The 14,316-nt window shown below is 44.9% G+C and overlaps 1 protein-coding gene across 3 annotated transcripts in view; it reads right to left on the bottom strand.

Moving 5' to 3' along the window:
- Positions 1–14,316, bottom strand: part of ARHGEF4 (Rho guanine nucleotide exchange factor 4) — a 256,867-nt gene that overhangs the window by 85,420 nt on the left and 157,131 nt on the right. The window contains exon 1 of one of the 3 annotated variants that reach the window (XM_026492919.3): positions 8,264–8,370. The exons of the other annotated variants lie outside the window; for them this stretch is intronic. Within the exon in view, the coding sequence (XP_026348704.3) occupies positions 8,264–8,321 (58 nt within the window). The 5' untranslated portion in view covers positions 8,322–8,370. Of the gene's footprint in view, positions 1–8,263; positions 8,371–14,316 lie in introns of those variants that run through there. 3 annotated transcript variants of the gene reach the window in all.

Here is a 14,316-nt window from a genome sequence, read left to right as displayed (position 1 = left end):
GCATTTGTTCTTTCACCTTGTGAAAAAGACAAGTGCTAGGAATATTTAGGTTTATTTGATATGTTACCATAGATAAGTTGAACGGGAAGAGCTGTCAAATTAGAAGATATGTCTAACCAACCTTCCTTAGGTTAAATATGAATAGCTAAAATGTTAACAGAAATATTTCAGAAAATGTATGCTATATGGGAAGTTCCTAAAGAATTGCCAATGCCCTTGCCATCCACGGTGTGTTCCTATTTGTCAGAGTACTGGTGCTACTTTGCCCAGTATCATACGACAATAACATAGCATTATAAGTCATGGTTTCATTTATTTTTAAAATGTTGAGTTGATTGCAACTTTACTTCTTTAATTTGAATCTAGCATTTTGTAGGCCAGTAGTTTTCAACTGGGGATTGAAATAATAAAACCTATGCAGTTTTATTAATATACAGATGTTTAGGACCTGCTCCAGACTTATTAAACCTCTTTATAGATATTCTTGGTATATTCTAACTACATGGTTGGTATATTCGTAATAAATGTCAGTATTATTATTATTATTATTTTTTTAAGATTTTATTTATTTATTTGACAGAGATAGAGACAGCCAGCGAGAGAGGGAACACAAGCAGGGGGAGTGGGAGAGGAAGAAGCAGGCTCATAGCAGAGGAGCCTGATGTGGGGCTCGATCCCAGGACTCCAGGATCACGCCCTGAGCCAGAGGCAGACGCTTAACGACTGAGCCACCCAGGCGCCCCAAATGTCAGTATTATTACATATTATATCTGAAGATTTTTTTATGTAGAGATTATGCTCATTCATTTAAATAAATTAGCTGTGATGTTAACTACCTTCTTTGAAAATACAGTTGATCATGTTTACAATTATGATGTCTGAAATTGTTTGATTGACTTTACTATCTTGTTTTGTATATAGCAGAAACATCCAAAATTCCTTGTTTGTCACACTATTCTTGTTATAAATTCTCATGAGATCTTTCACTTTTAAAATTATTAGTTATAATTTAACCATAGCCACTTTAAGTCTTCTAAAGATAGTTTTTTGTTTTATTCTGATGCTACAGCTAGTGGCCTGAGGGCTTCCTCTTCAACACAGAACTGTTTCAGTACCCCATGAAAGGGACTATGCCAGGTACTTTTCGGTGTAGGGTTCTGATAATCTCGCATAATCAACTTTGAGATTCCAACAGTGGATTTCTAAAACTCTAGCAGAGAAGCAGGTGGATTTAAGAGATTACAAACCCAAGATAGACCAGAGAGATAATTAACTGCATTAAACTGAATGATTTGATGAAGAATGAGTGTGGGTTTTATTTTTAACATTGTTAATATTCTAATGTTCCAATTTCTGTATACATAAAGAACCCCCCTTTTATTCTCTTAAGTTATCCTTGATTGATAAATAGGCATTTGGTAGACTATGCTTTTGTAAAATGAAACATTTGTTAATTATACCTTTTTCACCCTGCCCGACCCCTCTAGAATTTGGACACTCTGAGTTCTCTTTTTTATTTTCATAGGAATATAATTGTTTGTGTAGGTTGGATAAGACTGTCCTCCTTGTTAACAGAAGGAATGCCTGGAAACTTAGCTATATGACCAGAATGTCATTTTTAATAATATGAATTTAACGACATACACCTAGACACTTTTAAGGACCTAAGTTGACTTCATGCAGCCAATGCTTACAAAGTCTTCTTAGAAAAACTGGTCTGATTTGGGCCTTACAGAATTCCCAGCATTATAGGTCAGTGAGGAAGGTCACTATCAGGCAGGCTCAGGAACATTAGGGTATTTTGGAAACTTTTAGAAGGGAGGAATTTATCCAAATCTCTTGGTACTGCAGATGAGTGGTGGGTGGTCCATGGCTTGGCTTCCTAGTCTCCGATATACAATGTTCATAAATTGGAAGACTCCATATTGTCAAGATTTCAACTGTCCCCAAATTGATTTACAGATTCATTACAATCTGTATCAAGATTGCAGAAGGACATTTTGTAGATATTGACAAATTTATTCTAAAATGCAAATAGAAAGGCAAAAAAAATTAGAATAACTATAGTAATACTGAAAAAGAAGAGTAAAATGAAAGGGTCCACATACCTTCCTCAAGACATACTATAAAGTTACAGTAATTAAGACAAATAGTATGAACAAAAGGCTAGACCCTTACATCAGTGGAACAGAACAACAGAGAGTCCCGAAATAGAGTCACAAGTATAGACAGCTGAGTTTTGACAAAGGTACAAAGGCAAGTCAGTGGAGAAAGAATAATCTTTTTAATGAATGGTGCTACAAACTAAACAGGCATATGTAGAAAAAATGAACTTTGACCCTCATCTCAAACTATATAAAAATTAACTCAAAATGGATCAAAGATTTAAGTATAAAATGTAAAACATAAAAATGTCTAGAAGGAAAGGTAGGAAACTCTATGTCTGTAGGTCAATAAAGGAGTTCCTGGACACAACACTAAAAGTATAGTCCATAAAAGAAAAGTTATAAATTGAGTTCCACTGAAATTACAAACTTTTGCTCAGCAAAAGATACTGTTAAATAATTAAAATACAAGACACAGACTGGAAAAAATATTTGCAAATCACATCTCTGACAAAGCACTTGTACTCAGAGTATATGAGTAAAACTCGCATCAAAACTCAGTAATAAGAAAACAAATAATCCAATAAAAACTGGGCAAAAGATTCAGGCATTTCACCAAAGAAGAAGATACCCATATGGAAAATAAGCATATGAAAAAATGTTCAACATCAGTAGTCACTCGGGATATGCAAATTAAAATCAAATGAGATATCACACACCTAACAGAACGGCTTGAGACACTGGCAATACTAAGTACTGAAGAAAATACGGAGCAATGGGAACTGTCAAAATTTGATGGTGAGAGTGAAAATGGTAGCTACTTTGAAAAAGAGTTTGATGGTTTCTTATAGTTGAACATATACTTACAAAATGACCCCACGATTTACTCCAAAGTGTTTATCCAAGAGAAATGTAAACTTACGTCCATACAAAAACTTGTACACTAATGTTCATAGTAGCTTTATTTATAATAGACAAAAACTGGAAACAACCCAAATGCCCTTAATTAGTGAACTAATAGACAAACTGTCGCATATCCATTCAGTGGAATAATATTCAGCAAATAAAAGGAAAAAAACAACTGTTGATATATGCATAACACAGATGAACCTCAAATGTGTTATCCCAGATGAAACATGCCAGCCTCAAAAGGCAATATGATATGAGTCCCTGGATGACTCCTGAAATAGTCAAAGTGGCCAGGAACTGGGGGTGGGGGAGGGGGTGACTACAAAGGGGCAGCATTAATTTTTTAGAGCAATAGAACGCTTCTGTATTTAGATTATGGTTGTGGTTACATGATTGTATACATCTGTCAAAACTCTTAGAACTATACACCAAATAGAGTAACTTTTACTGTGTATAACTTTAAAAATAAAGAAGGAAAGTATGCAAGCATTTGGCCACATTAATGTCCTGCTTAAAACCTTTCCATGACTCCAAGAACTGGTAGCTCACAGTTTTTGGCATGGAGCCACAGCCTGGTCTTCCTTATCTCTTGCTATGCTTCTCATTCCATATTATTTGCAATTCCTGCAAATATGCTTTAAATATAAAGCACTTGACACAGTACCCAGCACAGGTGCTCAGTAAACACAGGCTCCTTTCCTTTGTACATCTTTCTGCATTTATGTTGGCTCTTCCTCATGAAGGCTCTTTCTACTCCTCACCACACAGCTAACCTGCGGGGAATAAGACTCAGGCAGTACCTTCTCCTGAAAGGTTTCTCTGACTCACTTCCTTCCTGTCTCTGCCCCTCATAATGAGTGGGGTCTGGTGCCTCTCTTCTGAGCTTCCTTGGGGAAGCTTGGGGATGTACAGTAAAGGCTAGGGGATGTTCAAACCTTACACATTTTGGAGGAAGGGCTGGCCTTCAGCTGGTTCTGGGGAGATTGACACTAAGTCCCTGTAATATCCTGCCTGATAAGAGTGGCTTTGTATGCCTGGGGTCTTCAACCACCCCAGACACTTTATACTAACAGTGTATGGGGGCCCTGGGCTACACTGTTATCAGTGTGACCTCTGGAGAGCCTGGAGACTCTAAGGTCAGACTTGTGGATACTACACGGCTAAGTAACTGACCTCCAAAACAAACCCTGGACACTAAGGCTTCCGTGAACTCTCCTGGTTGGCAATACTTCCTTCATGTTGTCACACGCTGTTGCTGGGAGAGCTAAGCATGGGCCATGTGATTCCATGGGAGGGGACATCTGGAAGTACGCACCTGGTTTCTCTTGTCCTCTGCCCTATGCTCTTTTTGCCTTGGTTGATTTTAATCTGTAGGTTTCCACTGTAATAGACTGGAACCATGAGGGTAACAGCTTTTCTGAGCTCTGGGAGTCTTTCTAGAGGGTCATCCACTGACAGTGGCTTGGGCACCCCTGACGCATCATCCCACTGCATTTACTTCTATCGGAGCCCTTACAATGAACTGTCACTGTCTCGCTCTGCTGTCATTTACTTAAGGGCAAGATGTATGATTTGTATGATTTGCCTACCATCTCTAGCACCTAGTGTTGTGTCTGGAACATGCTAAGTGTTAAATAAATGTCTGACTACAAAAGAGGCCCAGCCTTCTGAAAAGTCTGATTCCTATCTGAGCCAGAAAAATGCCTCAGGGACTTGCAGAGGAATGTGGAAGCAGCAAGCATTCTCTCCCAAGAAGAAATCATACGGCATTAACCATGCAAAAGCACAGGCAGTGAAGACTGTCAACCCCAGAAGCCTGAACTGAGAAATAATCCTGTCAGACAAAACATCAGAATAGGAATTTAAAAAGCCTTAGCCCAGGAGCAGCAGTGTGACAGTACAGCTGAGGGCTGCAGAGACCACAGGCGCTTGCTTGGGGGGGATGAGAACAGTGGGGCAGAAAGAAGGGTTCTAGAAATTCCATCTTGTCAACTACGTTTAATTTTCAGATTCTGCTTTCAAGGAAAGCTCTCTCCACACCAGGAAAAGTGAAATTTCAAAGGAAAATGCCAAGATTGGACATTTAAGATTTCAGAAGTCTTTTGGAAATAAAGAGAATCTACAGTTGTCTGCTAGAGGCCCTAGCTGATGTTCTGCCCTGCAAGTAAGTTGCAATTCCAGCCTCAAGCACTAGCCTTTCTGGTTCAAACAACTACAAAAATGTTTAGCAAATATGCTCCATTACAAAAATCACAACAACAATAATTAAGTTTGCTAAGGATCTTTTACTGGCAATTCTTAATCTTTCTTAAGAAAGAAACACAGTTCAATTAAACACACACGCACTTTGTCTTAGAGCCATAGACGGAACAGAAATATAATATACAATAAATGCCGACTTATGGAGGGTACCCACCCTAAATCAAAAAAAGCTCTGACTAGAATCATGGAATTTTATAGTTGATTAGAGAAGAAGTCAGATCTTTGATTTCAATGTTTTCATTTTGAAAATGGGGTAACTGGGATCTAGAAAGAAGCCATGACTGTCAAATAAAGATAATAGCATGCAAGTTGGCTAGACATTACTTCAATATGTACTCCCCCGGCCCCCACCCCACACCAACACGCCTTTTCTTTCTGGACTTGGCAGTCCACTGGAGCCTCCACTCCAAACCTGGTAAAGAGCTGTTATCAAATCACGCGAGTCCAGGCCTGAAGCTCTAGTTAGACATGACCTAGCTAGGCGACCCTGGGTAAGTTACTGCATCTCTCTGATCCCGTTTTTGTACCTGAGTTGTAGGATAATAATGTTTACCTCACTGGATTTTCATGTAGTGAAGCATGGAGCATATAGAAGATGCTGAACAAATTATTTTCCCTTTGTTCTTCCCATTGAATCCCCCTCCACGGCAGCCTTTCCAACGAGATCTCCTCATCTAAACCACAAATCCAAAGAGTATGACTTGAGTGCCTATTTTCTCAATTCCTCTCAAGGATGGCAAATAGCTAGTACTGTTCTAGAAGAAGAGAAGAAAATTCTTGCATTGCATACAGTAGATGTCTTAGGACATTAAGGCTTAATTATCTCCAGGAATACATTTGCAATGGCTTCATGGATTCGCAAAACCCTACAGGGTTCATTGCAGCACCCTGTTACAAATCTAGTATTGAACACAACTAATACAGGGTCCCCCAAACAAGGCAAGTAGTAGAGGGTGAAGGGATGAGACTGAGGGTAGAAGAGGAAGAGGGGATTCAAAATGCCTTCAAGCCCTCGGTCTCTGTGGTTGGTTACCGACCAGCACTCCCTGAGCAAGAGCAGTGTGCTGTCCATATGCCTAGCAATACCTGTGTTCTGGGAGGGGCATAGCATTTGCTTCTAGGTCTCATCAATTCTTCCAATACCATGTTGCTTTGAACCCCGTCCTCCCATTGTAGGGGCAACTCTGAGCTGCTCAAGGAGCAGCCTTCTGGGCCTTAGCTTTTACCTTGCTTCGCCTCCCAACGCACACATACACATCACCCCAAAGCTTCATACCCATATAGCTGTTATCTCTGAAACTCATCCAGGTGGCCTCAGTGCGCCTGGTGTGGTCTGGGGAGTCCCTGAATCTCACGGTCACCTAAGAAACTTGGGTCTCTCCCATTTCCATCTGCTTCACCCCTGCCCTGGGGCAAAGGAGTCCTTGGGGACACCAGGGCCACCTCCTTGAGCTGCTCTGGGCCTGTTTGCCATTACTGAGGTGGGCAGGTACGCCTTCTCACTCTGGAAGAGGAAGGAAAGCCATTTGGGCTAAGAGGGAAAAAAGGGTCCTTTGTCAGTTTCCTTAAAGTCTCACTTATGGTATTATCTTGTTTGGTTTTCTCAAGTTGGGTTCTATTTAAGCACCCCAGGGAGGGAAGGAAAGGAGAGTTTCAAGGGAATTGGGATGGGAGGAGTCAGAGCTGTAGAATTCTGAAAAAAACTTTTACTTGGAGCAGATGCCAACTTTTCTGAGTTTCATGTGTTTGTTTTGGGACAGAGCAGATGAGAATCATGGAGTGCTCAGTACAATGGTGTGGGCATCCTTCACTTTCCTTTTCCAAACCCACCCTCTTTAGAGCAGAATCCCAATCCTCTATCTGCCAGTAACGGTACTCTCATAATCCCTGAAGTCAGCCTTTAACTCTACTCCCCAACATGGCCTGTGCTCCACCCTTGGAGGATTGGGGGAACTCCTGTCTGTGTGCTCCCCTCGCTCTTCTCTGGCTTTGCTGCTCTGACCAGGGCACACGCAGAGCCTCACCTCCACCTCCACTACCTTGGTGGGACCATGCAGCTCTCACAGGCTGCACCCCCTACACCATGCATAAGCATAATGCAAGCATTACCTCCCCTGACCCCCCATTTCTGATTTCTGGGCAGCACTTATCTTCCTTTACAGCTCCCACTTCAGGGGCTCAAAAATAACTTGTTGAATGTTTGCAAGAAGTAAAATATAAAGAATCCAGTTTGCCAACTAACCAAGGGTAGGCCATCACCATTTATAAAACCACTCCAGACTTCCTCAATTAATATTTAGGGTCAAAGTCTTTCTCTCAATATGTACCCAGAATTGGGTCTTCCGAATAGAAAGGGGGCCACTAAGGGGAGCACATAGTCCCTGGGGACCCCAGAGCAATCCCATCTCAGAGAAACAGCACTGCTTATTTCAGAGGGTCCAAGACAAACCGCCTCCTCTGGGTGGGGAGCCTGTCCTGAAGCCAGGACCAAACGCACTGAATCCTGTCCATCCTTGGCCAGCAAGCCCTCTCCTACCTTCTGTTTTACAGAGGTCAAAGAGCTGCAGTTCGGAAAGCCAGACGTGCCATCGCTCAAGAACAGTTTGGGGAAGGGAAACAGCATCAAGGACCAAATTCTATTCTCACCTGAAGCACTCAGTTTCCCCGTTGACGACGCGCCTTGCTGGGGGTGGGGGCAACAAGGTCCCAGCTGTAACAGGTGGCCCACTGGTAAAAGTGGGTGAAAAAAGGGACAGGGATGGTGGGAGGTGGTGGTGGTGGCAAATCAGAAGAAAACCAGGGAAAAGAAAAGGAATCAGGAGGGTAAAGCAATGGGAAGCAAGAAACCAGAAGATGGAAACGAAAAACAGAAAAAGTGAGGGAGGAGAGGAAAGGAGGCAAGACAGTCTCGAGAGGGTAAGGAGAGAAGCACCAGCTCGAGAGAGGACAAACGCGGGGAGCGGCAGGGGCGCGGGCGGCGCCCTTACCGGCGGTGGCCGAGCGCAGGCTCTCCAGGCTCCAGGAGCGGGACAGGGCTCCGCGCATGCCCCCGCTGCCGCCGCGGCCGCCGCACACCACGCCGCTGCTGTCCGAGTCGGAGCCCGGCGACAGCCCGGCGCTACTGCCTCCGCTGCTGCTGCTGCTAGTGCCGAGGTCGCCGCTCGTCTGCCCGCTTGACTCGCTTGGGCATTGCTGCGCCCTCATGCAGGCGGGCCCGAGCTCCAGCCACAGGCTTGGGGGCGGCTGGGCCGCGGGCGGTGGCGCGGGCCAGTGCGCGGGGGCCGCTGCGGCTGCGGGGCTGCCGGGCGACAGAGCGAGCGAGCCGGGGCCCGCGCCGGGGCCGGCAGCGCCGTCGGAGGGCGAGGGGCGTGCAGGCGATCGCGCGGCGTCCTCGGCCCCATCCCCGTGGCCGCACGGCCGCCGCTCCGGGCCAGCTGACATCATGGGGCTCCGCCAAGGAGGTTCCCGGCCGGCCGCCGCCTGCTCCGGCTCTGCGGCCACGGCGACAGGGTCCCTCTGTAGGCGCGGGGCGCGCGCGGCTCAGGGTGAGGCCAGGCGCCCACCGGGCAGGGCGCGGCGCCTCGGCGCGCCGCCCGCTCCCGGCCAGCCTGGCGGGCGCAGAGCGGCGGCGGCGACCCGGCTGCGGGTCGCGGGCCCGGTCGGCACGCGCTCACGCACGCGCGCACGCAGACCTGGAGCGGCGGCGGGCGCGGGCGCGGCGCGTGGGGGCACTGGGCTACCCTCTGTCCCCGCAGGGCCGCGCCCCGCAGCCAGCATTCGCACGTGTGTGTTAGGATAGGGTCATTTTCAAAAGGGGACACCCCGAGGCCACGGTGGAGTAGAGCCGGTGGGCGGTCGCTTTTCTTCTGCAAGGATCCAGCTCACACTGCGGGCAGCGCCTGTGTGTCTATCTCAGGCGAGAACCGCAGGCGGGAGGCCACGCTCCTCCGGGGGCAGTGACTGTGGCCTGCAGCAGTGAACACTGGCTCGGGGGAGCGCGCTTGGCCGGGACACGCTTCTAGCCCCTGGCCCTGCCACACGCATGGTGTGCGGGGAACTGCACCTGGGACACTCCTGACAGCCGGCCTTCAGGGGGGTACCCTGCCTAGGGTACGACGTCCAGGTGTTCGCGGTGATTAAGACACCGTAAAATTAGTCATGGTCCACGCCAAACGATTTTTATAGTGTCTGGAACAGCCCAGTGACAGGCACAAATGAAAATGGGAGCCCCAGAGTACAAAACAGAGAACCAGAGAATACAGGTTTTTTTTTTTTTCTTTTTGTTTTTTTTTGCGGGGGGGAAAGGAATTATTAGGGAAGAAAGTTGCTATTTCCTTTGACCCTCCAGACACTTGTGAGAGTTCTGTGGGTTCTTGGAGTGTGCCTAAAACATGAAGTACCTCCACTGTTCCAAACGAGAAGGATAAATCGAGAAGTACTTACATGAAATACAAAATCTGGGAGGTGAAAACAATGGGAGATTTGGTCTTGGAGGTGAGATGTCTGAGGGGGTCATAATATGGATTGACACGGGCTGATCAGGGCTGCTGAGCCTCCCTCCCAAACTCCTACCCTCCCAGCCCCCCACCCCCAGCATCGTCCCTCCTTCCAACTACTCCAAGCCCTGGGGAGCTGGTTGTAAAGTGGCTGACGGATTAACGATAACGAGGATAAAATGAGAGGTACTTGCCACACACCAGCTGGTACAGGGTGGATGCTGGAAAAGTGGACATTTTCTTCCCTTACCTGCATTGGGGTCCATTTCCTGTGGCTCATTTCCTTCCTTAAGCTGTGTGTGCTCCTAGCTCTGTACCGTAAGGGACCCTGCATCTTCATAGATATCTATCTCCTCTCTTCGTAGCCTTCTGTTATCTTGTCTATCAGATGAATATATTAACACCTGATGGTATTAATAGGCTCAGGGGCTGGGGATAATGGCATGCCAGCATTTGTGTAAAGTACAAAGCTCTATACAAGCATAAGGTAATATTGGTGTTTTTGGGTGTTCAGTTGATGGGCACTGGAGGGTGACTCAGCCAATCTGCATCTTGAAGACCCTCCCTCAATTTACTGTACTTGTCTGGGGAAACTGTGTGCTTTCCTAACTACTCCATACCTGGAATGCACACCTCCTACCCATGCCTCCAACCTTTTCTGTACTTGGGAAGAATAACTCTTCCCCCACCCCCACCCCTGTTCCTGATCATGGGCAGTTCTGCAAGGAGGGTCCCCCCCCCCCCCGCCGCCGTGTTCTTGTGGAGGTGTCTGGTTGAGGACTCTGGGATAAGCTCTTGTGGGTGGGAAGAAGTGCTCAGGAAAGAGATGGTCATTGCCAGCATGAGACACAGATCGAGAGACATCTCTCCCAACTCATCAGCAAGTCTGTATTCTGTCTCCAGAATAAGTGTCAAAGTTGTCCATGTCTTTACAGCTACCACTATCACACTGTGCTTAGAAGACAGCTTTAGTTTTTTAACTTTCCACAGAGCAGCCTGTGAGAGCTCTACAATATAAAGCATACCATGTCATGCTCCTGCTTCAAACCCTCCAGAAGCATCTGTTCACAATTAGCCAGACCTGCAAGACCCTGTGTGTTCTGACTTGACCAATTTCCACAACTCTTATCATCTCCTCTATCCCTTGCTCCCTGCATTCCAGCCACTGTGGCCACCTTGCTGTTTCTCCCTCTAGTCCCAGGGTCTTTGCACTTACTGTTGCTTTTACCTGGAATGCTCTTCTTTTGCTTTTCAGGGTACTGGCTCCTTTTCAACATTCAGATCTTAGCAAACATTACCTCCTCAGTGAAACTTCATTTATCCTTCACAGGACTTATCTGTCAATGGCTTATTGTCTGCCCCCATAGACCATGGGTGCTGGATCCCTGTTGCAGGCTGGAAGCTTGGTGCATGCCTGTGGAGGAATGAGTGGGGGCCTGGAACTGAGTAGGAGGCCAACTAGCAGGAAGGGAGCATTCTGTTCTTTGGGGTCAGGCCTTTGAGCAGATGATGTGTCATCCTGAGTGGATAGTATAAATGTGGTACCTCCAGATGGCAGCAGCCATGGGTAAATCTAGCTTGTATGAGCTACTGTCAGCCAGAGAGCCAAGCGCCATGCTTTTTCTGAGTCCATTTCTCTTTTAAGTCTTCCTGAGACTTCAGTAAACTCTTATTTGAACCAGCTATCCTGGTCTCAGCTGTACTGCTGAGTGTCTTTATTTGAGTATGAAAAAGGGATCCACATTTCTTAAGACCACAGTGATGATGACAGCTAAAATTAAAGATTTTTAAAAAAGATTTATTTATTTATTTCAGAGAGAGAGAGGGAGAGCATGCATGTGTTGGGGAGGGGCAGAGGGAGAGGGAAAGAATCCCAAGCAGACTCCCCACTGAGCATGGAGCCGATGCAAGGCTCGATCTCATAATCCTGAGAACATGACCTAAGCTGAAACCAAGAGTTGAATGCTCAACCAGCTGAGCCACCCAGGTGCCCCAGCAGCTAAAATGAATTTATAACTCAAGGTTAAGGAAATCTTGGGGGATAAAAGTTGATGCAGTGAGACTTAGCTGCCTCCCTAACATGGGAAGTCCATCAAACTCATCTATTTCTGATATTATTAAGGGAGAGAGGAGATTTTGGTTCTCTTAACACCGCATGATAGATTTATAATTATAAGTAATTACCTCTCTCTCTCTTTCTCTGAATTAACTGTAATACCGTGTCTTTATCAGAAAGGTCAGCACAGAGGATCACTGTTTGAGGCTGGCTCAATGATGTGAAAAATAAGAGCTGCAATGGAACTGGAGATGTAGAAACAGACACAGAATGGGATTGAAATTCCTCTAAGCTTAGACACTGGCTGTCCCTTCTCTCCTGACTAACCCTGTACTTCAGTTTTTACAACAGGTTTAACAGAAAGAAGCTTTAAAGCCAGAGAGATCTGGGTTCAAATTCTGTTTTTTTCTTACTGCTTATGATTTTGGGCAAATTATTTAAATTTCTTAAGTCTTTCTCTCTTCACCCATCAAATAATGATAATAACAACTATTTTTGCAGGATTATTGTAAAGATTAAATGATGTGATATGTACACATACAACAGTGTCTAGAAATGTCTGAAATCTTAGCTGCTATTTATTAAGTATATACTAAATGTTAAGTACTTTGCATACATTATTTAACTTCCACAACAACTTTAACTGATAGGTACTATTATTGGCCTCATTTTTCAGTTGAAACTAACAAGCTCAGAATGACCCAAGGCCACATATCTAGGAAGTGGTGGAATTGGTTCCAATGCTCACCAGCGATACTTTGAACCACTCTGTAATTGTTAATTCCTTTCCTCCCGATTTTGAGGATTCTTTAGACAGTTCTTGTTGGAATATTAGCAGTATTACTGGCAAGAGACACTGTGAGCCTACTTGGTACAGAGCATAATGGATGTTGTTGGGCATATAATGAGGAAGTTTAAGCAATGGATCTTGATATCAAGGAAGTATATATGAACTCAGTATCTAACTTATCTCCTTTAAGACTCTAACTGAAATGACTAATAGGTCATAAAAATAGGGGAAATTGAGATTGACTTCATGCAGGCAGGACAATGACAAGTTCTCCTGACCCACTCCCCAGTGAAACTGGTGAAAATCACTTAAAAATAACCACTTAAAGCCTCTGGATATGGTCCTAGGGGCAAACCACAAATAAAGAAACATGTGTTAAAGAAAATCAATAAAGGTTTACTAAGAAGGGTGAGAGTCTGTGGTATTTGAACAAAAACCACTCCTTCTCCCCTTCTTCCTAGCTCAATGAGTTGGAGATTCTACTCCAGGTGGCTAAAGCCAAGAATATAGGGCTACCTCTCTCACTGTCTTCCAGCTAGAGAACTTACTTCCCTAGAGCAGCAGTGTTTTTCACCCTGTGCCCAACTACCTGTTGTTGAGGCTAAGTCCTGGGCAAGAGTGGTTAAGTAGTGGGGACTCTCTTCTTCAGCACACTGAGAATACTGGGGCTCTGATAGCTCTTCCCCCTGCTTGGAAGCTGTGATTCCATGCCAGGCAAGCCCAGGGGACCATTGGCCAATGTACCCTCCTTCAGTGATTGTTACTCAGAGAGAAGCCTGCCATTATCCCCATCTCCAGCTCCAGCGCTCTTGCTCAAATATTTTGCCGGTGGTGAGGGGGGTGTAGAATTTCAACTGTGGGAAGGCTGTAAAAACAGATAGCTGCTAATCTCTTCCCAAAAGAACTCACCTCATTTGTATTAGAGCATGGAGAAGTTTAAACTTAAAGGTGCTCCCAAGAGCAGTGGAGCTTCTGATGAAAGGCATTGGGGAACAGATTCATGGATCTAATGAAGATATAGCCCATACTGTAAGCCCATTAGTTTGCAAGAAAGAACCAGGAATAAGACATTTGGGGGGAGTCCTTCTGAGATCAGAACAAACACCAAACATAGATCTCTGAAATTATTTCTTGGAATTGAGTTAGTTTGTAGAGCAACTTATGCCCCAAGGCATTGCTGTAAATAGTAGAGCAATCAACTGCCAATCAGTAGAGTTCAAGAGCTGAGTTTAACAATAAAAGGGTCAATCCATCAGGAAATATAACAACTAAAACATATACAGGCCTAATAACAGAGCACCAAAATACACAAAGCAAAAACTGACAGAAATGAAGGGAGAAAGAGATAACTCAACAATAATAGTTACAGGTCTCCACATCCAACTTTCAGTAATGGATAAAACAACGGTACAGAAGATCAAGCAAGTAGAAGACTTGAACAACACTGTGAGCCAACTAGACCTACTAGACATCTATAGAACATACCACCCAACAATAGGGTATACATTCATCTCCCTCTCTGATTTCTCTCCCTTCAGATTTCCCTCCCTTCTCCCATGGTCCTCCATGCTATTGCTTATGTTTCACATATGAGTGAAACTATATGATAGTTGTCTCTCTCTGCTTGACTTACTTCACTTAGCATAATACCCTCCAGTTCCATCCATGTTGATGTAAATGGTAGGTATTCATCCTTTC

Source organism: Ursus arctos, unplaced genomic scaffold (assembly GCF_023065955.2).
Source record: "Ursus arctos isolate Adak ecotype North America unplaced genomic scaffold, UrsArc2.0 scaffold_10, whole genome shotgun sequence".
NCBI classification, from domain to species: Eukaryota; Metazoa; Chordata; class Mammalia; order Carnivora; family Ursidae; genus Ursus; species Ursus arctos.
The sequence above is the reverse complement of the archived record's forward strand: the minus strand, read 5'-3'. Positions and strand labels throughout refer to the sequence as shown.